At 46.4% G+C, this 22626-nt stretch overlaps 1 protein-coding gene across 5 annotated transcripts in view; it reads right to left on the bottom strand.

Annotated features, from left to right (window-relative positions):
* Positions 1-283: 283 nt before the first annotated feature.
* The window catches only part of LOC109428376 (glutamate receptor-interacting protein 2), a 98367-nt gene continuing 76024 nt past the window's right edge, over positions 284-22626 (bottom strand). For all 5 annotated transcript variants that reach the window (XM_062844234.1, XM_062844235.1, XM_062844237.1 and 2 more), the window contains 8 exons: positions 17343-17468; positions 7397-7594; positions 6615-6805; positions 6252-6550; positions 6025-6191; positions 3625-4438; positions 884-1886; positions 284-821 (listed from right to left, as the gene is read on the bottom strand). In XM_062844234.1, coding sequence (XP_062700218.1) covers positions 711-821; positions 884-1886; positions 3625-4438; positions 6025-6191; positions 6252-6550; positions 6615-6805; positions 7397-7594; positions 17343-17468 — 2909 coding nt within the window. In that variant the 3' untranslated portion in view covers positions 284-710. The remainder of the gene's footprint in view (positions 822-883; positions 1887-3624; positions 4439-6024; positions 6192-6251; positions 6551-6614; positions 6806-7396; positions 7595-17342; positions 17469-22626) is intronic.

Raw genomic sequence — 22626 nt, 5'->3', positions numbered from 1 at the left:
GAAGCTCTGCAAGGCTTCCTAGGGAGGCTCTGCAAGGCTTCCTAGGGAGGCTCTGCAAGGCTTCCAAGGGAGCTCTGCAAAGCTTCCAAGGGAAGCTCTGCAAAGCTTCCAAGGGAAGCTCTGGAAGCCTTCCAAGGGAAGCACTGCAGGGCTTCTCAGGGAAGCTCTGCAAGGCTTCCTAGTGAAGCTCTACAAGGGTTTCTAGAGAAGATTGGAGAAGCTTTCTGCAAAATTTCGATTGGACGGATTTCTCTATACACTTAAAATGTAAAACGACTTGATCTAGGTTGTAAAAATTGACTTTTTGATTTCGATAACCCTATAATAGAACTTGTTGGTTGAAAAACTCTGATGAACTCGAAAAATCTGCGAGAAAAACCTTGCACTAACTTTGATTTATTGTCCTAACGAGTATTGTGTAAAAGTTCGTAGTTATCTAATTTCCGAGGATTTTTTTTTAGGTGATTGTGTAGATAATAAATACGATAAAGGAGTTGTAGATGAGTAGTAATGAATAATGCGGATAGTGGGATAGAAGGGAACAAGGGGGAAAAACCTTCGAGTACGAATGATTTCAAATGCTGCTTACGTGTTAACTATTCTTAAGGATTTGGCTTCGAATTGGCACCTTTGCTTATTGTTCGCTCTGGAAATGGCACTTGTTGAATTAGGTTCCTGCCACTGGCTGGCGGACGCCTCCACCACGGAGGTTATTCCGCCGTCAGGGGTCGTTGTATTACCAGATCGATCTTGTCCCCGGCGGCTGCTATCAGCGGCACGGTAAGGCAACAGTCGAAGTCCTGCGTTTTGGTTCCGTTGACCTGGAAAGATTCAGAATCGTTGAATAACTCACCATTAACATCAGCGTTGTAGGATTTCTCACCTGCACAATCCGGTCGAAAGGCCTCAGCATGCCGACCAAATCGGCCGGTCCTCCACTCCGAATCCTGTTGATGTAGACACCTCGCTCGTACAGACCATCCGATACGGAGAACCCATAGTCGTCGTAGACTCGATCCTTGAACAGGGTCACGTGCAAAGTGCGGCAGTTGCCCGCACCACTGGAATTCGAATTCGTCGACAGTGCATCCGTAATCGAAGGACTTCGTGGTCTTCGCTGAACCTTCGCATAGACCGCCTGCGGCTGAGGTTCCCCTCCAATTCCCATTCCATTACTTCGCACACCTCCAACGCACTCCGTCCGCGAAATTTGCAAGTCCACCACATTCTCGAACTTGTGCAGCAGCTTGGTAGCCGTTGTCAACGGAACTCCGCAAATGCTCTCTCCATTGATAGCCAACAGACAGTCCCCAACCTTCAACTGACCGGTGTTGTACGCAATTCCACCTTCTGTCAAGGCACTGATCTTGATGGGCTTCTGCAGGTCATCACTCCCGGCTAGCGTGATTCCCAGCGGACCTCCATTCGGTTCCAGCCGTACATTGAAGATGATCTGGTGGATCTGATCGTTGGAGCCTCCGTTGACTCCGCCACCAGCTATCCCCGCTCCTCCACCGGCGGCCGAGACATAGTTTGTGCTGTTGATGTTCATCGACGCCATCTTGTAGTGGACAATGTCGTCGTAGCGGTCCTCGCAAAGGTCCCCTTCGGAGGCGAGCATCTGGTTGGACGGATGCGGAAGGTTCTCTGCGCTGGACGTCTGCATGGATTGTTGGTGCTGCTGCTGCTGCGATGGATGATGGATGGCTTTCAATGTACCGGTGCTTTGGGTCATAGGGTTTCCGGATGTAGGGAGGATGTCGTGCAGCGTCGGGTGATTCCACATAGGTCTCCGTAGCTGCTGCGGCTGTTGGTACTGCGAGTTGTCTTCAACTTGGAAGTAATCTACGTTGTTGTTGGATTTTAGGGAAGGCGATTCGTTGTATCTGGAAGAAAGTGGATCGTTTACAACTTCTGGTGGGCGACGTGTACTCTCTTCCAAGCAAGCTCTCCAGGGCTTCCAAGGCAAGCCCTCCAGGGCTTTCGAGGAAAGCTCTTTTGGGCTTCCGAGGGAAGCTCTTCAGGGCTTCCAAGGCAAGCCCTCCAGGTCTTCCGAGGGATGCTCTTCAGGGCTTCTGAGCAAAGCTCTTCAGGGCTTCCAAGGGAAGCTCTTCAGGGCTTCCGAGGGAAGCTCTTCAGGGCTTCCGAGGGAAGCTCTTCAGGGCTTCCGAGGGAAGCTCTTCAGGGCTTCCGAGGGAAGCTCTTCAGGGCTTCCGAGGGAAGCTCTTCAGGGCTTCCGAGGGAAGCTCTTCAGGGCTTCCGAGGGAAGCTCTTCAGGGCTTCCGAGGGAAGCTCTTCAGGGCTTCCGAGGGAAGCTCTTCAGGGCTTCCGAGGGAAGCTCTTCAGGGCTTCCGAGGGAAGCTCTTCAGGGCTTCCGAGGGAAGCTCTTCAGGGCTTCCGAGGGAAGCTCTTCAGGGCTTCCGAGGGAAGCTCTTCAGGGCTTCCGAGGGAAGCTCTTCAGGGCTTCCGAGGGAAGCTCTTCAGGGCTTCCGAGGGAAGCTCTTCAGGGCTTCCGAGGGAAGCTCTTCAGGGCTTCCGAGGGAAGCTCTTCAGGGCTTCCGAGGGAAGCTCTTCAGGGCTTCCGAGGGAAGCTCTTCAGGGCTTCCGAGGGAAGCTCTTCAGGGCTTCCGAGGGAAGCTCTTCAGGGCTTCCGAGGGAAGCTCTTCAGGGCTTCCGAGGGAAGCTCTTCAGGGCTTCCGAGGGAAGCTCTTCAGGGCTTCCGAGGGAAGCTCTTCAGGGCTTCCGAGGGAAGCTCTTCAGGGCTTCCGAGGGAAGCTCTTCAGGGCTTCCGAGGGAAGCTCTTCAGGGCTTCCGAGGGAAGCTCTTCAGGGCTTCCGAGGGAAGCTCTTCAGGGCTTCCGAGGGAAGCTCTTCAGGGCTTCCGAGGGAAGCTCTTCAGGGCTTCCGAGGGAAGCTCTTCAGGGCTTCCGAGGGAAGCTCTTCAGGGCTTCCGAGGGAAGCTCTTCAGGGCTTCCGAGGGAAGCTCTTCAGGGCTTCCGAGGGAAGCTCTTCAGGGCTTCCGAGGGAAGCTCTTCAGGGCTTCCGAGGGAAGCTCTTCAGGGCTTCCGAGGGAAGCTCTTCAGGGCTTCCGAGGGAAGCTCTTCAGGGCTTCCGAGGGAAGCTCTTCAGGGCTTCCGAGGGAAGCTCTTCAGGGCTTCCGAGGGAAGCTCTTCAGGGCTTCCGAGGGAAGCTCTTCAGGGCTTCCGAGGGAAGCTCTTCAGGGCTTCCGCGGGAAGCTCTCCAGGGCTTCCGCGGGAAGCTCTCCAGGGCTTCCGCGGGAAGCTCTCCAGGGCTTCCGCGGTAAGCTCTCCAGGGTTTCCGAGGGAAGCTCTCCAGGGCTTCCGCGGGAAGCTCTCCAGGGCTTCCGAGGGAAGCTTTCCAGATAAGTTCCCTAGAGCTTCCAACATAAGTTCTCTAGAAAATCCAACAAAAGTTCTCCAAAGCAAGCATCTAAGAGAAATTCTCCAGTTCTTCTAATAGAACTTTCCTAAAGCTTCCAACATAAATTCCCTGGAGATTCCAAAAGAAGTTCTTCACAGTTTCCAGAAGTTCACTTGAGATTCCAAGTGAAGCTTTCCAGAAATTGCTCCAAAACATCTAAGAGTAATGAATACTTCAAACCAACCTGTTTCCATATATGTAGGCATTGTCCTCCGTGCTTCCATACAGCAGGTTCGTTTTCTGCTGGGCATCGAAGAGGAAGTCCGGCAGTGAGTTCCTCTTCACCGTCAGCGTGATGTATTCGTTCTTGCTCTCCTTCAGCAGCAAATCCAAGTTGTAATGCTGCACGGGATGGTTATCGACCGCCAACAGCACATCCCCGGCCCTCAACGATCCCGTCCTGTGAGCAGCGCTTCCCGGCTTAACTTCCGATATGACAAACGATCCGTGACTGTTGCCGTTGACCGTGATCCCCAAACCGCACTTGTTCTGCCGGATCAGCTTGATGTTGAACACTCCGCTCGAAGGTATTACGGCATCCGCCACGTCGAACTCCAGCTCCAGTTCGACCCAGTTCGTTGTCTGCGGTTGGTTGTGATAGTGGTTGGCCGCGGTTTTTGACCCGAAGTCTCCCAGAACTTGTCGGATAGTGTTTGCGTCCAGGTTGTACATTTTGTTGACGGCAAGAATTCGGTCTCCTTTGGAAAGGCAGCCGGAACGCTCCGCCACTGAGTCAGGCATGATCTGCGCTATGATGTAGCCGCGGCCACACGGAGTCTTCGGTCCCAAGCAGATACCGGAACCTTGGGAGCAGTCCAGTACCAGCTGGATGGTTTCCGCTTTGCAGAGGCCCACGTTTGGATGCAGAGTGGCACCATTTTCGGTAGGCTGTGGAAGAGAGCTCTTGCGTACGAGACGACGGCTCTTGGCCGCGGCGGAGATATTCTTGCGGGAGTCCACTGTGTTGAAGCCGTACTTCGGGCTGGAACAGGCGATTCCTGAAACGATGTGTGAAGGGTATGTAGGTTAGTATAAGATGGATGGGCCAACTAGGACGGATGGGCGGCCAACTGGGACGAATTCGGCAACTAGGACGGATGGACCAACTAGGACGAATGTACCAACTAGGACGAATAGGCCAACTAGGACGGATGGGCAAACTAGAACGGATGGACCAACTGGGACGGATGGGCCAACTAGGACGGATGGGCCAACTAGGACGGATGGGCCAACTAGGGCGGATGGGCCAACTAGGACGGATGGGCCAACTAGGACGGATGGGCCAACTGAGACGGATGGGCCAACTAGGACGGATGGACCAACTGAGACGGATTGACCAACTAGGACGAATGTACCAACTAGGACGAACAGGCCAACTAGGACGGATGAGCAAACTAGAACGGATGGACCAACTGGGACGGATGGACCAACTAGGACGAATGGGCCAACTAGGATGGATGGACGGAGACAGATAGACGGAGAGTCATTTCGCCAGAGGGCAAACTAGATGGATGGCGAAACGGACAATAAAACAGTTTTTTAAACGTTTCCGTATAAATTGTTTATCATTATCTATAGAACTGGCAACACGGTTCGTCTGTGGATGCATCTCAGCTCAGAAAGCACAGATGAAAAACGAGAATCAAACCCACCGAATTAACGATAGAAACAAACAAAAAAAGCAATCTCAACGCCACGCAACATACGGAGTCCGGAAAGCGGATGACGCATTTTAGAATTAATTAGCTGGGACGCGTGCTGGAAAAGTCGCTTCCAATAACAGTGCAACGTATAAGCCTGACGCGTTCTGACATTTCATCGCGCAGTGAATTATGGGTGCACAATTCCGATGATGGGCCTACGTATCGCAGTGACGGAATGACTAATGTCATCGCTCCGCAAATATAAGCGCGACAGAAGGAGGAGATTCCGAATTATTGACGAAAGTGGTGCACAAGATCGAGGCAAGAATGAGTGTCACCGTTAAAAGAGGAATTGTCGTCGGATTGCAATTTGTGAGAGAAGTGAAACTGAAAAACAGTAGGCGCTGACTAATGCGAAAAGTATCAAATTGATAAACAACTTTAACAGGTGTTTGTTTACGTTTCAATATGCGGGACAGTCTACTGCGATTTGACAAGTGGTGACATGCTGTCAGTCAGTTTTCAGTAAAATACCTGGACAAACTAGCAAAGTCGACCTGTAGAAGAAGCTAAATCTAGCCATAACGTTACATCAAGCGTGATTTAAGTAGATTTTTTGCTCCCTAATGAAAACAACATTGCGAGTGGGGCGTTTCTTCTCGTAGAAAACCAGTAAAACAGGAAGTTGCGCTGGCGGGGAAACGAAAGAGCTTGTAAATAGAAAAAAAGCGCCAACAGACCACACCACAACTGCGAGGAAGTAAATGAAGATCGTGCCAAGCCACATGATGAATCACGCGAACTGTAACGATGGCGACGACTGAGAAAATCACCCTGCCTACTTGGCGTCCGTATGTTTATTTTGGCTGATGTCTTGAATCCGCGATTAATTAAGCTCACCTCGACGCGCCCACGTTTCCCCGCCTACTACATGTACTAACCTCTTCTCCGAACCAGAGTGTGCGCTGGCAGAATCTGCAGCTGGGTGTAACCTTTGGTACAGTTGGCGTCCAACAGCGAGGACACTTCCTCCGGCGAGAAGGCACTGTTCTCTACGATCGTTTCATCCACCGATAACAGCTGATCGCCTACTGAGAGGGCGCCACACCTGAAAAAGCATAAACAATCAATCACACTTCGAGACGCAAACAAAAGAAATCTTCTTTACCGATCGGCAATGCTGGCCGGCAGGATGCTGGCAATGTAGATCCCGGCCGGCTGCACCTCGTCCATCTTGCCGCTGTGATAGATGTCGCTCTGGTTGACGGCACTGGAGTAGTTGCTCAGGATCAGACCCAACTTTTCGTTCATCGGCCGTTCGATCTCCAACAGTAGCGGACCCATACTGAACTCGACGCTCTGCATTACCGACACGTCGTACTCGATCGTCAGGTTGGTGTAGCCGGACAGGTGACCGTTTTTCAGAATATGCTGCGCTTCCGAGAGTGTTTTGTTGACCAAGGATGCCTGAAATTACGATAGTCACATTTGAAAAACGGTGTCGAACTGACGCCATGATGAAGCAACCTACATTATCGACCCGCAGCACCCGATCGCCTGGTTTGATCTGTCCCGTTTTGAACACCGGCCCGTGCATCCGGACGTTCGTCACGATCAGCGGGTATTCGCCGCCGCCACGGAGCGTCAGCCCCAGGCAGCCATTTTCACGCTCCACTGTGATTTGGGCCAGTTTGGTGGTCACGCACAGACTGTTCTGGGAAACTGGAAATACGGAGAGAGCGGGGGGAACGATCAAAGAATGAACCGTCGTCGTCGTGACGGGCGACTACGATCGCGTCCATTTGTCTTGCGGCCTGTGAGAACGAGAGTGCGGCAAGTGTGGAACGGAGAGGGGCCCACGCACGCAGTAGGCCTCGTTTTAGAAATGGCAACTGCCAGTGTCATAAATTATCACCGAATGGAGATAAACTGCTACGCAGCAGGCAGAGAAATGGGTGAAATAGAACATCTATGTTTTGACGGAGGGATTGGGTTTCAGAAGCCTCGTTACGAGAAGGTAAACAAATGAATGACGTTTTTTGTTCGCAAGATTTATTCGGAGATGAATTCTCTTGAGATCTTGATAATGCGAAAATGAATAATTCAGATTTCTAAGAATGATTTTAGGCGTAGTCACGATTAAGCTTCGTTTCTGAGATAGAGACAGAGAGGATAGAGATCATGCGATCTGACGTCTGGGTCGTGGTCTGATCAATGTCCAGCAACACTAACCAGACGTCAGATAATTGAAACTTACTCCAGATATTGATGTTCCACAAAAACATTCATAGATATACACGAATAGATACTTACTATACTCTGGAAAAGAATACTCGATCTCGATAACGGCTGGTCCTTCTCCGTGCGCCAGTATGCTGAATAAATGCTGATTGGTGAGTCCGATCGTTGATATTCCATCGATCTGGTGAATCCGATCGCCGGGTGCCAGAATGTCCGCAGCGGGCCCGTTAATGGACTCCACAACAGGAGGATAGGATAAGTCCGAACGATCTGTTTGAGCGATAAGAAAAAAAAGAAACCAACAAAATGTTAATTAACCTGGCAACACTTCCCAATGTTGACAGCCCTAATGGCCGACACGATTACGCTCGATCTTATGTTTGGATTGTGTCATTTTAATTCGGCGCCACGGAACAACGAAAGATAGTTGGCGGAAGACAGTGAACAGAACTTCGGAATATGAATATACCGGAGACAAAATCATACACAGGCTGTTACAGTTAACAACATTCATTGAATCAAGTTTACATTTAAGCCCTCAACCCTCACAATCCTTTTAGTTCCGGCAACTCTTCCAAGCTGGCGATGCTTAAGCGCCCCAAATAGTTTGGTTAGGATGTCTGCCTTCTTGCATTCGGTTGTACGGTATCGTAGCTTCACCAGATGATGCTCGTGGTACGTTGTTACGTTCGAAAGTCACGGCATTCAAGCACGCCATTCCAGTTTTTCACAGAGATCTTTCAACAAATACAGTTTTTTCCAATACATAAAAAAAATGTCTTCAGCATACTTGCTCTTAATTGATAGATCTACAAATTTACCGAAGAATGTATACAGCTATTAGGAGAACCAACATATTTTGGACACAGCAACGCGCCAATATTTTTGAACACTTACGGCAAAAACAAATAAAAGTGTCCAAAATATATTGGCGTAACGCTGTGTCCAAAATACGTTGATTCCCCTACTGTAAATAAAAAAGTTTGGTTTCCAACTTCTTTGAAAATACGGACCACCCTAATCTTCATGTACATTGATAGCATGAGCAATCAAGTTCATTACTGAGAATGAGGAGCGATGGTGCACCAGTGTGATGCACGGTGTATACGGCAATGAATATATTTATTTTTTAACCCGTTTAACCAAATGACATAAACTAGAATTAAATCGATTATAATAGCCACGTACAAAATTCCCATACCAACAGAATCATAGTTTTTGCAAGTTTTAAGCAACAAATATATCCACTGAATCGTTTCCGCATCTACACACTCGCCGCTACAAGTGAGCATGAATGATCGCCAGTCAGTTTGCTTTACAAGCCAACCGACCGATGAGAAACAGTGGTCGCAGTTGGTTCGGTTTTTCTTTGCTCCCTTGCGTGTTCCTTCGATGATGGCACTGATAACTGGTCGAATTTTTTCATATTCACTCATATTCTATAAACTCCAAACGTGTCATGTCGGGAAATAGGGACAAACACATCCTCAAAACCCGCACTCCGTGTTACAGCCTGCATTTCTTCATCTCAGTCCGTGCCTTGAACCTTACAATTTTATCCGCTCCATTGCACTTTATTTTAAGCACCCAGCGGCTATCAATCAATTTCTTCTCCTTGAGGCAGGTAAAACAGCTTTCAAACATCGTTCTAAATACATGTCCTCCAAGACTGGAACTCGTCATCCATCGCCTGCATTTACGACTCTCCAAGAGAACACTTCACTGCCTACGGTGAGGCACCATGGCACTATGGCTTACTATGGTTCTGCCACCAACTGCTTAGCAATTTCCAGCTAAGAAGTCGAAATTACGTCCGCGATACTGTCCACGATTCTATCACGTCGACTACCTGTCCACAGAAACACTCTCCGAAGTCCGAATCAACGTCACTTGTCCAGTTTCTAGAGAATCGCCCATTAAATAGGACTCATTCACGCCAGTCTCACTTTGTTCACTCTCCGACTTACCAGATAAATAGATAATTATTCGTTACTGTTCCGCCACATCCAAAAACACCGTACACCTTACCTTCGCCTCAACTGGAAGGTTTCACACCAGTCCCATCATTTTCTCGCATGGTTTCTTCTGGCACTGTGAATCGTAGTATCCCAATTTTATGCACCGGAAGCACTTCATCATTGCACTGACTTACCCGCAGATTTCTGTTGCTGGTTCAAATTGCTGCAGAACGCCCAATCGCATGACTTGCAGTTCTTGCCGACCTTTACATCCTACTGAATTTTTACCCGAACAACGTCCGTCGTAAGCTTCATACCCGACGACTCAAATCCCAGGCTCTTCGGTTCATACTGCTTCGGTAGCCCCTTTATCAGCAAACTTGTCAAACAAGTATCGTTCACTTGAAATCTGACGTCATAAAGCGGATGACACGTAGTGAACAGCTCCTTCACATACTCACTGAAGTTGTCTGACAGATGATTTCTTCATCCTTTTCTGCGCCGACCAGTCGCGTTGTCTTGCTTCTGCTTCGCCTGGAACAGTAGGCAGTTCCGTCGCAAGTATTCATTTTTTTGCAGAAAAAGCTAACGAAAAACCTCCGGAAACAGCAGCGAAACTTGATTTCACACTTGCTCATCCCTGCAACGCTCGTATTCATCCAGTAGCTTTGATTTTACAAACTTCAGCGTCAGATTCGCGTCGCGTCGGGTCGACTCTTCCAGGCCGGAAGGGACGGTGGTTGAATCGTCCGCCATTGCTCTGTTGCTAGTAAGATGCAAATCTCAACTTCTACTTCATATTATTGACTAGAAATTTGATCGTTCATTTGCTCACTTGTGTTGCACAATCGACTAAAGTTTCAGCTACGTCAGTGCTGTGGAAATTGATATTTGCTTCTTCAAAATCGCGACGCAAATTGTTAGAAAGAGAGAGAAGATAGGAAAAATTACACGTCGTCCCGTGCGGCCTTAACGCAATCACGAGGCCATTGTATAAATCCAGCGCAGCTGCTCCAAAAACTCCGTGTCAATGAGCCTCCTCCACGAATTTGCCTTGTCCTGCTAACTCCCACAGAACATATGAAAACAGCGCGCACAGTAAAAGTCTAATTTGACTTTTACTGTACGCGCTGTTTTCATGTTTTCTGTGGGAGTGAGCAGTAGGCCAGATTTGTGCAAAGGCTCATACCTGGAGGAATCCTAAGAGAAAGTTCTTACGCAAGCTTCCCTAGGAGTCCTGGAGAGACCCCCAAATGGATCTTCTGGTGAATACTCGAAAGAAATTTCCAGAGGAATCCCCAAATTTATTAATTCATTTACTTTTATCTTTATTGGGGAGATTTTTAACCCGGAGCTAGTTTCTCTTGGAACCCACGCCCTTCCGAAAGAAGAACTTTATTTTTTTTGAGTTTATCGAGTCCTTGCCGTGATAGTCACGTAATTCAACCATCACATCAGGTTCGCTCCTCACCCAAAGATAATATTTTAAGAATCTCTACTGCAATACTTCCAAAATCTCCTTCAGGATTTTTTTTTCAAGGGTGCTTCCAGGCATTATTTTACAAATTCCCACAGGAATTTTTCCAAAAAATCCTTCATGAACACATATTAAGACTACTCCGGCAGGATTCGAAGTATTTCTTCAGGAATTGTTTGCTTGCAGTACACAGCCTCAGCGTGGTCCTAACGGTGTGGTAGCCGTCCGCGCGACTGTCAGATGGTTAATCGAAGGATTTCACCAAGTTTTTTTTTATTTCTCGAGAAATTCTTTTAATAATGGTTTCTTCAAGAATTCTTTTGAAGTATACCATGCATATTCTCTGGATGATTTTTTGAGAATTAATCCACAAATATTTCCAAGAGACCCGAGAAACTTCTTCTCAGAATTTTTCTCCACTTATTCTTGGAAAGGCTCTTCCGAAATTTTCCTTCATCCATACATTCTTCTAAGGTTCCTTCGGAAATTCTTCTAAGACGTTTTCTACAATTTCTCTTAATGATTCATCCGGTACATAATTCTTTAAAAAGATGCTTTTGGGTTTCTAACGAGGATATCTCAAGTAAATCTTCCAAGAATTCCAAGAATTCCTCTAGAAATCATCCTAAGAATTCATCCAAGACATGGACGTGTTTCACTTCCCCAACTAGTTGGACCGCTTCCTCGATCGTCTGAAAACTGTCCAAGTAATCTTCCACATAGTGAATGTCGTGGATAGCAACTACAGCCCGAGGATATTGGTCGGCGTACTCTGCAGCGTTGAAGTTCTTTACGAACTGCGCCAAAGCTAGGGAGCACGTTGAGGCCAAGGTTGCTGCTTCCATAACGTAGATCCGAGGTTGCTCAGTTCGATGTTCCCGCCAGAGAAAGCGTTGAGGCTGTTGATCTTGTTTCCGTATTTTGATCTCTTCGATATCCTCTGCAATCACAACCGGAAATTGGCGGAACCGAGAGAGTACAGCCGGGAGCGGAGTCAACAGGAGCTTGGAGTTGAACGACACGTCGCCATCTTTCGCAGCTGCGTTCCATATCAATCGAAGCTCGGTTGTTTTTTTTTTTTTGGGGACTACATTTCCTAGGGGAAGACACCATGTTTGGCAGGTATCGTTGTTCACCAGGTCTTCTTCTGTAGCTCGCCCTTTTCGCTCGTAGTAACGTATCTGCTGAGCAACCCTGTCTCCGAGATATGGATGCTGACGGAACTTCCGTTCCAGAGATTGCAAACGGCGTAGCGCCATGCCGTAACTGTACGTACATGATGAAGGTCGTGACGAGCCGCGCCATTCTATGCAGTAGGTAATCTTCAACTGTATTCGCTGCGAGTTCGATTCTTCTCGGGAGACACTTCCGGTCCAGTGTACACTCAGAAATAAAAGTATACACGGAATTACTATTTGTTATGCATTTTGTATCCGCATCTCTCTCACTCTCTTTCTGTTTTCACGCTATCTGCCGTTTAGCCTGGGTTGAAGAGAAGTGTTTCGTCAACCCAGGCAAAGCACCAGATAGCATGAAAACAGAAAGAGAGTGAGGGAGATGCGGATACAAAATGCATAAATAATAGTAATTCCGTGTATACTTTTATTTCTGAGTGTAGCGTCAATGGTTCGGTTGGTCCTGTTGGGTCTAACTGTTTAGCCATCGTTTCTTCGATGAGAGTTTCCGACCATCCTTTATCGATAAAAGCAAAGATGAACAGCTCTTGTCGCTTTGCATGCAGCAGTTTCCAACGGTCGTAAATCTTCTGGGTTTTGAAGCGTTTGCATTCCGCCAGTCTATGGCCTTCTCGACTACAGCGCGGACATGGTTTTTCCGGCTTCCCAGTCTTGACCATCGAAGTGGATGGAGTTGGAGTAGATCCTGCCGAATGGGTTTGAACGACGCCTTCATTTTTCACTTTAGCCCTGTCGCTCCTTGCGGACCGATCAAGTGTGGGAAGCTCCAACGAAATCTGGCTCGCTGTTGATACCAGCCCAGACATAAAATCTCCAAAAGTGTGCAACGTAGCTATCGGCTTAGACGAGACTTATAAACAGCCCACTTCATTCTCATCGTCCCCGTCAGTTTCTCCACCAGCTCTTGCATGAGTGCGGAATTTGAAAGGTGGACATTAGAGTGGGTCATCGTTTATATGGAAAATAGAAAAATTCAATGGCATCCTATCAGTTCAAAGCTTTTTTGATCCCATTTCAAGACCCAAATAAGTGTGCAAAATTTGGGCACGATCGGTTATGTCTACGTTTTGCGCATCATGTTTGAAGTTTGTATGGGGTTTTACATGGGAAAACAAACTTTTTTGCATTTCTCTCATAACAAGCTCGATTTTTTCTAAAACCATGTAACCGATAAAGTGAAAACATAGCCTAGGGTGTCCTAAAAAACTTTGTCGAAGACCGCGAAGTGATCTGATGCTTATGAAAAAAGTTATAGCGTTGGTATTGCTTGGCGAAACAGCATGATTTTGTTGCTATTGTTATTCCTTTACATGTTAAAACATAAACACATGCATGCGGTTCGTTGGTTATAACTATTTTCACAAGCATCGGATCACTTTGCGGTCTTCAACAAAGTTTTTCATGACATCCTAGGGGTCGACACGCTTACCCTTGCTCTTTCGCGGATTCAGAGGAACATTTGAACTGCCTTTTTCACTCTCCTGTTTCTTTAGCTTTCGTGCAGTCTTTCAAGAGCATCCTTCTGCTCCATGATTCAAACAAGCATGCTCTGAAACAATCCCGAAACCCAGGATCGTTTTGGATCATGATTTTTTTTTTAATAGCGTGCGGGATTTGTGCATGGGATTCAATCCCAAGATTGAATCCCTGCGTTCAAGTGCACTGATCAGGTAGGGTTGAAAGTAAAGGATCCTTGGCAACGTTTGTTAAAAAAATAACCTCTTCTCTTGTCTTTCCATTTAATACACCGTTACGGGTGGTACGAAAAATGTCAGCCGTACACCGACTATAAACCCAATCGCTTTTCAATTTGTGTGAGGAAAAATTAGTGGGATGATTCTATTGAACTCAAAAGGAAACATCGTTTTTAGTCGCCGTAGCTCTATCCGGCTCTAACGTGAGAACTGTTGGCAAATGTTTTTTTTTTTCAATTCAAGGAGGAAATAGGAGAGTTAGAGCAGGAAAATGCTCCTGGACGCCCTTTTAAATCACCACCTCCAGCAAAGATTAACGGTTAATAAAAGAAAATGTCTGTAGAAAACCTAAAAAAGAATGCTGTCATTGTGTGCCTCGAACTTTTTGTCGTCTCGAAGTGACTCCTCTGGATTGTATTAGGTATTAGAGCATTTTCCGTCTTGTAAATCAGTTTCAAGCATAATACAGACGATATTCTTCTGAGATAAAAACAGGAGCAACTTTCAACCCAACTTGCTTCCCGTCAAATCTGTCAAACAAAATTTTCCTCAACACTCAACAAAATATCTATGGTAACACGATGCATTTTCACTCTTGTGGGAATCAATCAAGGATTGAATCATGGGATTCAATCCTCCCATACATGAGGCAGGATTCAATGCATGCCTGGATCGAAACGAAACAAGCGCGTCGAATTGATCATGCTCATATGGTTTTGAATCTCAGCAGCTCTTGGAGTGAGATTCTTTGAAGACTGTATTCGTGTACTATTTTCTCACCTTTCCCTAGCTTCCTCCGAAGACCACATTATCAAGAAGACTTGCAGCACTGGTGAAAATCGGGAGTCACTGCTAGCAGCGCCACTCTGGATGAAGGTGGCACTATTCATGATAGTGTGTGTAAATTTTCATACTCGCACCAATACACGCTTACTCTTTTACACAAAGGTACCACCTTATCTCACCAGGCGGCGGTGCCGTCGGTGACGCTTGCCGTTAGTATGGGAAAATAATAGAGTTGCATGTCTTCTTGATAAAGTAGTCTTCGCTTCCTCACTATTCACCTTCTTCACTATCCTACATTCTTAAGTTAGTCTGATCTTCTTTCTTCGGGGTCCCTTTCTTCTGCTGCCATCATCCATTGATCGTCTCCATCCTCATCCTTCTCCTTTTCCCATGTCCGTTACGACCTTTGCCGCCCATATGCACCAGGATGTCTGCGACCACTGGAGAATGGGCCTCAGGTTGGTCCTAGCGAATGGATCATCCTCATCTGCCCAAGCCATCACCAGGATGTAGCCACGGTGGAAGGTGACCCTTTTTTTATTAGTGTTCGCCTCTTTGGCTGAGGTGAAACCACGGTTTATGATAAAAACTCGGGGTTCTGTGTGAGGGATTAGGGGGATTCTCGAATCATCTTACAAACACAAAAGACACACAGTGAACACTTCACATTGTTCTTCCTTAGTATCATTCACTTGGGCAAATGGCCGGTCAAAAGAGGATCCCCAAGATTCTTATGGCCTCCTTTTGCTACGTCTACGTCTACGTCCATATTTCAGGCAAGCCAGAAGTCATCTGGGGCTAATGTTGAAGGATGATGGCAGTTGCTACTTATGGCTACGTCCTTTCAGGGTGGCCAGCAAACACAAAGAATGGAAATAAACAACACCAACACTTTCCAGAATTTTAATTAAACAAACAGATGAAACCTACACTAGACCGCGCCAAAATATCACAAACCTACGAACCGTTACACATCTTCAGTATGTGAGTATTGATGCTCTTCTATTTTAAGGCGACAATAGAGCCTGCTTAGTCAGGCTGCAGATCAATGTGGTGTTGAAAAGGGGAAATGATGATTGCAGTCGCTAGTTGCTAACAGGTCGTTGAATCCGCTGCGCCTGCATTGCGGATGTCGGAGTGCTGTTGGGAAATGTTTATTTTTCGCACAAGGATTCACGCATTGGTGCGTGGATGCCAGCCGTAAAGCCTTTATCACTTAGTGATACACAGATCGAAAAAAGAGTGTAAAATTCTGTGACATATGATGCACATGTTTGGAGCATGGGATATCACAGAAGTTTACATGACATATCATGTAAAAGTCATAAAATATCATGTAAACTTCCATTATATGTCATGTAATTCCGCATGACTCTGAGTATTTACATGACATATTACACAAATTTACATGATATATCATGTAAACCATCATAACACTAAGTTTACATGGCTAAACTGAAATTTACATGACGTGTAAATCTCATTTTTTTTATCTGTGTAGATTGTGTGAACATTACAGTGAAGCGGTACAGTTCGCTTGGTTGCATAACTTGTAGACTATGTATAAAGTCTGCTGTGAAACTTGGAAAAAAGGGGAACGGCTTTTTTGTCAATCCGTATCTAGTTCTAGCGATGCCTATGACCATACGTTTATACATGAATTGTATATTAGTATGGGACACGCTTGTATGGAAAAAATAAATCCTCGCTCCAGTCGACTTTTTAGATCCCATTTAGGTCCCATATGAACTGTACAAAATTTCAGCGCAATCGGTGAAACTATAATTTAGCGCAAGCGGTTCAAAGTTTGTATAGGATTTACTATGGGAAAAGTTAAACTTTCAAACAAAAAATCCCAGAGGTCGCCCTTTGTCCCCTTAATTCAAATCGATCAATGCTCCTTGTAGAAAAATCATTTTTGAAACTTTCCTTCGAAGACCGCAAAACGATTGGATGCTTGTGGAAAAAGTTATTGATTTATTACCGATTAGTGATCCAACGAACGGCTTTTTGCTTTGTTTTATCAGCAGCACTGCTGCTGCCGTTGTTGCATGGGGTGGCGGGAGGCATCACCACCCCCAGAAACAGCAGCTACAGTGCTGCTAATAAAACAAAACAAAAAGCCGTTCGTTGGATCACTAATCGGTAATAAATCAATAACTTTTTCCACAAGCATCCAATCGTTTTGCGGTCTTCGAAGGAAAGTTTCAAAAATGATTTTTCTACAAGGAGCATTGATCGATTTGAATTAAGGGGACAAAGGGCGACCTCTGGGATTTTTTATCTGAAAGTGTAACTATTCCCATAGTAAATCCTATGAAAACTTTGAACCGCTTGCGCTAAATTATAGTTTCACCGATTGCGCAGAAATTTTGCACAGTTCATATGGGACCTAAATGGAATCGAAAAAGTCGACTGGAGCGAGATTCGCCCATTTTCTCACTTTATAGCGGATTTTGTGGCCGCATGGCATCGTCCTCCTCATTCCCAAATCCGAATGCATCCGAAAGCATCTTAATTGGATTATACCAATCCGTCTTTTATTGGCAGTGCGGGGCGCGGCCCACTCTCGGACACTCGGTTGAACGAGCCAGGCGCACGCGGTATGGCGCTGTTGCTGTTGCGGTCCTAATTCAAATTAATGGCGTCGTTAAAGTAAATAAAATACGAAATCAAGCGCGTTCCCAAAACATTCCCACCGCCCGCCGAATCGCATCCCAGTAGCCGTTCGGCCAACTAGAGCTCATTCATCAACCCGTCCGTCACGTCACACACGCGAAGACGATTCGCGAGTGAACGGAGGCGGCGACGCGAGACCGTTTCGAAATCGCACCGTGCGATTGAGCAACTTGTATTATAGCAATCCATGACTTTTCCCAATGGGGTACTAGAAGCGCACTTACTCACCTGCCAGAATGATCCCGAGGGACGCGCCCTGGTCGCGTGGGATCGAAATCGTCGCGTAAGTTGTTGCGCGATCGGCCGCCAGACCGGAATCCTCGGACTGGGCCGGACTCATGGCCCGATCGATTGCTGCAATGAAACAAAAAAGAGAGGAAAATCTTGATTAATGAACCGTGCGGGCAGTACTAGATCGGAAAACAAACATCTGCGTCGGGCCGGCTGCGAGCGACGCTCAGCGTTCCAAAACCCGAGGCAGCAAGCACGTGTTGGAATTTCGAGATTCGTACGTGTTAATTAAACGGGCACGCTGTTTGTTTTCATTTTCTGGCCAATAGAAATCGGAAATTAACCCGCCAATTATTTACAGTCGTGAAAAAATGACAAACTTCCCCGATTTAGTTTGTTGGAAAAACCAATATCGCTCAATTTTTGTGGAGGTGGCGCGCGAGAATATTGGGATTCAACGCAGTATACATAGTAGGCCATGATTCGCATCCGAACAGCCGCTGCCGAGGGCGTCTGTTGGCAACAATTTACGAGGGGTTCGTTCGTGTTTTGACGTAGGACTACGTCTCTCTTTTCTATACCGGGTGTCATTCTAAATTTTCAGAAATCAGCCGCGTTACGTTTAAAGTGGAGATTTTGAGCGTTAATAGCTCAGCCATTTCTTGTTGAATTTTCAAAATTTTGGCACCAATCGATTGCAAATCTTTACACCAATTATGTCCAATAATAATATTTGCTGTTTTTCAATAACAAACTATTGAAAAATTGGGAAAAGTGAACCCATGTTTATTCCAGCCAATCACGATCGAACACATTTTGGAGCACATTTTGGATGCTCCCGTCGAATATAAAAGCTACTGCTTCTTCGCATCTTCCCTCATTTGCCTTTGTCGTCTCGAGGTGAACGCATCGAACGAGAGCTGCCCACTTTCTTCGTTTGCGTTTTCGCTCATTATTCTTTGACGGCCGTGTTGGCTCGGCGTCGGTGGTTGTCGGCAAGGGTGCTGTTGCACATTCGCCTTCTAACCGTCTAACGCGGCAGACGAAGGAAAGAATACGTTTCATCGATTGCTCGGCGGTGGTGGCAGAGGCAGCAAAATCCACAGAAAGATCAGCGACATACGAATTTGCGAGTTGCGTCGCTGTCCTCGGGGCTCGGTCCTTTCGCCGATTGATTGGCGGTGGCGCATTGATGATAGCATCAGGAACATCCAGGGCAACAAGCGGCGGGCCAATTTTCGACGGCGTTCAGCATTCAGCACGGAGGAATCCAACACGCATTGCGTGGCATGATAAATTCATGTCATTTTTTGTCTAAAATCTTTCAATATTCAATCGGTTCTTTTCAGGACCATAGAAAATTATTCATCAAGAGTTGTGAATCAGATAATTATTTCATTCCATCATGGATCGGTAAAAGTGTGGTGCAACCGAAAAGTGAAAGATTGAATGCTTGGTGGCCCCGCAAGAATGATGATGCCGGCCACTAATGGTTCCATCGAACCCGTATCCGAACCCTATCCGAACCATTTTTCGTGAAACATCGATAAATTATAACGTTGTTCGAGTTAAAATGATCTTAACCTTACAATATTTTGATTACTTTATTCGTTAAATGGAAATTTTCTCATTTCTCGGTTGATTAACCGTTTCAAGCGTCTGGTGCATGCGGGGCGGGTCATGCAAATAAAATATACTGAAAAGCCAGCCGAATGGGAGGAGCTTCATCTGCTAATCTAGGGCATAAAAGCTGCTCCCTCTGATTTCTTTCGTCATTTTCGTTGGATCAGTCAAGCAGGGTGGATGTCACCTCCACACCTGAGCACTACCCATCGGCGACTCTCGGCTATCGTGCTGATAGCGTCATGAATCTTATCCACGGCAGAAAGCGGCCTACCAATTTTCGGTGGCATCCTGCAGGATTAGCACGGAGAAAACCAACACGCATTGCGTGGCAAGGCGGTTTCATGCCATTTTCTTCCTGAAATCGTTACTTTATCAAACGGTCCTTATCAGGATCACCAAAAAATGATTCTTCAAGAGTTGTAAATCAGATAATTTTACTCCATCAATCGAGAAAAGTGTGGTTCACCCGAAAAATGAATGATTGAATTCCGGCCACTAATGGTTCCACCCAGAATTCAGCAACGCATTACCCTATCAGAACTATTTTCCGTAAAACATTGTTTAACTCTAACAATTTTCGAATTAAAATGATCTAAATCATCCAATATTTTGTTTACTTTAACGCTTAATGAATTTTTTTTCCATTTCTGGGTTGATTAATCGTTTGAAGCGTCTGAAGCAGGCGGGGCGGGCCATGCAAATGAAATATTCTGGAAAGCCAGCCGAATGGGAGGAGCTGCATCTGCTAATCTAGGGGTATAAAAGCTGTTCCCTCTGATTTCTTTCTGGATTCCGCCAGACTGAAAAAATGTCGAATGTCGGGTTAAAGTCGGGTCAATTTTTATCGAATGTTGGGCCACTGTTGGACCAACATCGATCAACTATTGGGTCTATGTTAGGTTTGGTGGCTAAAATCAAAATAGGTGAATGATAGGTTGATGTCGGGTTTGACGTCATCAACTATGGTAAAAGCTTTAAACCTACAACACCACAAATTTATGCTTCCTAGCTGGGGCTCAATTGAATGATGTGCCTTGACTGAGGCTGGAGCTGAAAATTAGTAAAAGCTCGAGATCAGTCTTACCCAACCAATCACAATCAAGCATAGTTCTGTGAGGCGACACGACGAAACTTATATAAGTGGTGCACACACTCATTTCGATCATTTCATCGGCACACACAGCAGCGGACGGACAGCACCGAGCGGCAGCAAGATCCCAAAAAAGATCCGCTTCAACGGATGAGCAAGCGGGTGGCACCGCCCTCTGTCCAATGAAGCCTCGATTCTTTTCGGATCCATCGGCAGTGGAGGCAGTAGCGGAAGCAAGATCCAAAGAAAAATCCGCCTCGGCAAACGAAATTTCGATTGGCGTCACTTTTTGTTTGCCGGGGCCCCGATTCTTTCATGGATTGTCGGTGGCAGCAGCAGCAAGATCCCAAAAAAGATCCGCTTCAACGGATGAGCAAGCGGGTGGCACCGCCCTCTGTCCAATGAAGCCTCGATTCTTTTCGGATCCATCGGCAGTGGAGGCAGCAGCGGAAGCAACATCCAAAGAAAAATCCGCCTCGGCAAACGAAAATTCGATTGGCGTCACTTTTCGTTTGCCGGGGCCCCGATTCTTTCATGGATTGCCGGCGGCAGCAGCAGCGAGATCCCAAAAAAGATCCGCTTCAACGGATGAGCAAGCGGGTGGCACCGCCCTCTGTCCAATGAAGCCTCGATTCTTTTCGGATCCATCGGCAGTGGAGGCAGTAGCGGAAGCAAGATCCAAAGAAAAATCCGCCTCGGCAAACGAAATTTCGATTGGCGTCACTTTTTGTTTGCCGGGGCCCCGATTCTTTCATGGATTGTCGGTGGCAGCAGCAGCAAGATCCCAAAAAAGATCCGCTTCAACGGATGAGCAAGCGGGTGGCACCGCCCTCTGTCCAATGAAGCCTCGATTCTTTTCGGATCCATCGGCAGTGGAGGCAGCAGCGGAAGCAACATCCAAAGAAAAATCCGCCTCGGCAAACGAAAATTCGATTGGCGTCACTTTTCGTTTGCCGGGGCCCCGATTCTTTCATGGATTGCCGGCGGCAGCAGCAGCGAGATCCCAAAAAAGATCCGCTTCAACGGATGAGCAAGCGGGTGGCACCGCCCTCTGTCCAATGAAGCCTCGATTCTTTTCGGATCCATCGGCAGTGGAGGCAGTAGCGGAAGCAACATCCAAAGAAAAATCCGCCTCGGCAAACGAAAATTCGATTGGCGTCACTTTTTGTTTGCCGGGGCCCCGATTCTTTCATGGATTGTCGGTGGCAGCAGCAGCAAGATCCCAAAAAAGATCCGCTTCAACGGATGAGCAAGCGGGTGGCACCGCCCTCTGTCCAATGAAGCCTCGATTCTTTTCGGATCCATCGGCAGTGGAGGCAGTAGCGGAAGCAACATCCAAAGAAAAATCCGCCTCGGCAAACGAAAATTCGATTGGCGTCACTTTTTGTTTGCCGGGGCCCCGATTCTTTCATGGATTGTAAGCGGCAGCAGCAGCAAGATCCCAAAAAAGATCCGCTTCAACGGATGAGCAAGCGGGTGGCACCGCCCTCTGTCCAATGAAGCCTCGATTCTTTTCGGATCAATCGGTGGTGGCGGCATGGGTGGCAATGAATTATACCAAAATGGTTCTTTTAAGGGCCCCAAAGCTTCCGAAAGAGTTATTTGGAGCATTATTCAATTATTTCTAAAAATTCAACTAATTCTAATTTTTATAGTTTAGTTTATCGATAAAGTTTAATTTTTATACTAAATATACACCGCTGTATATTTGGTATTTGAAATTCCAAATTTACTGTCAATGTCATTCCAATCGAGTAGGATACCTGTCAAATGCGCTTTAAGGTTGAAGGATTCGTCATTGACATAATCAAGGATGGAAATCTAGTGATCATGATAGGATCCCCAATGTGTCGCGGTTGGAAGGCATCGCGCGATCATAGCAACAACGATAGAATTTTGTCGTCAAGCATTCATAACAAACCATGCTCCGCGAATAATGAATCGCTCGACATGTGCGGCCGCGATGCGATCGTTATCATGAAGTCGAAATGATAAATTTCGATTTTCGATCACTTTTTGTGCATTCTTATTGCTGAAGCTTCACGATCTGCATATGAATGTAATATTCCAGATCATGAATATTGGTTTCGGGTGCAAAAGTGGCCATAATCGTAATGAATAAATTTTATCGCGACTGATCCGACATGATCCGATAATGATAGATCCCGCGATAAAGCGTGCATCAGATGTTTGATTGCTCTGTGATACGAGCACAGTGTGAGGGTGTCGCATCATGCTACCACAAGAGCAACGGCTATCTTTGATTGTTCGTATGGTGTATCATTTATCGTTAGAAGTGATTTTCTTCCATCCTTGGACATAATCGTCATCATTGAAAGTTCGAAAGCAGTTTTCTCATTCTAAACTGAAATTTCTGCAGTGAAAATAAGTTCACTGTACTCCAATCTTCAGCCGCAGTACAGTGAATACATTTTCACTGCGGAAATTTCAGCTTTGTACGAGAAAACTGCTTTCGAATTTTCAATGATGACGATTATTTCAATGACGAATCCTTCAACTTTAAAGGCATTGCTCGGCAGCATCATCGTCATGATACGGGAATCA

Source organism: Aedes albopictus, chromosome 1 (genome assembly GCF_035046485.1).
Source record: "Aedes albopictus strain Foshan chromosome 1, AalbF5, whole genome shotgun sequence".
NCBI lineage: Eukaryota > Metazoa > Arthropoda > Insecta > Diptera > Culicidae > Aedes > Aedes albopictus.
Note: the sequence above shows the minus strand (reverse complement) of the source record. Positions and strands in the feature narration are given on the sequence as shown.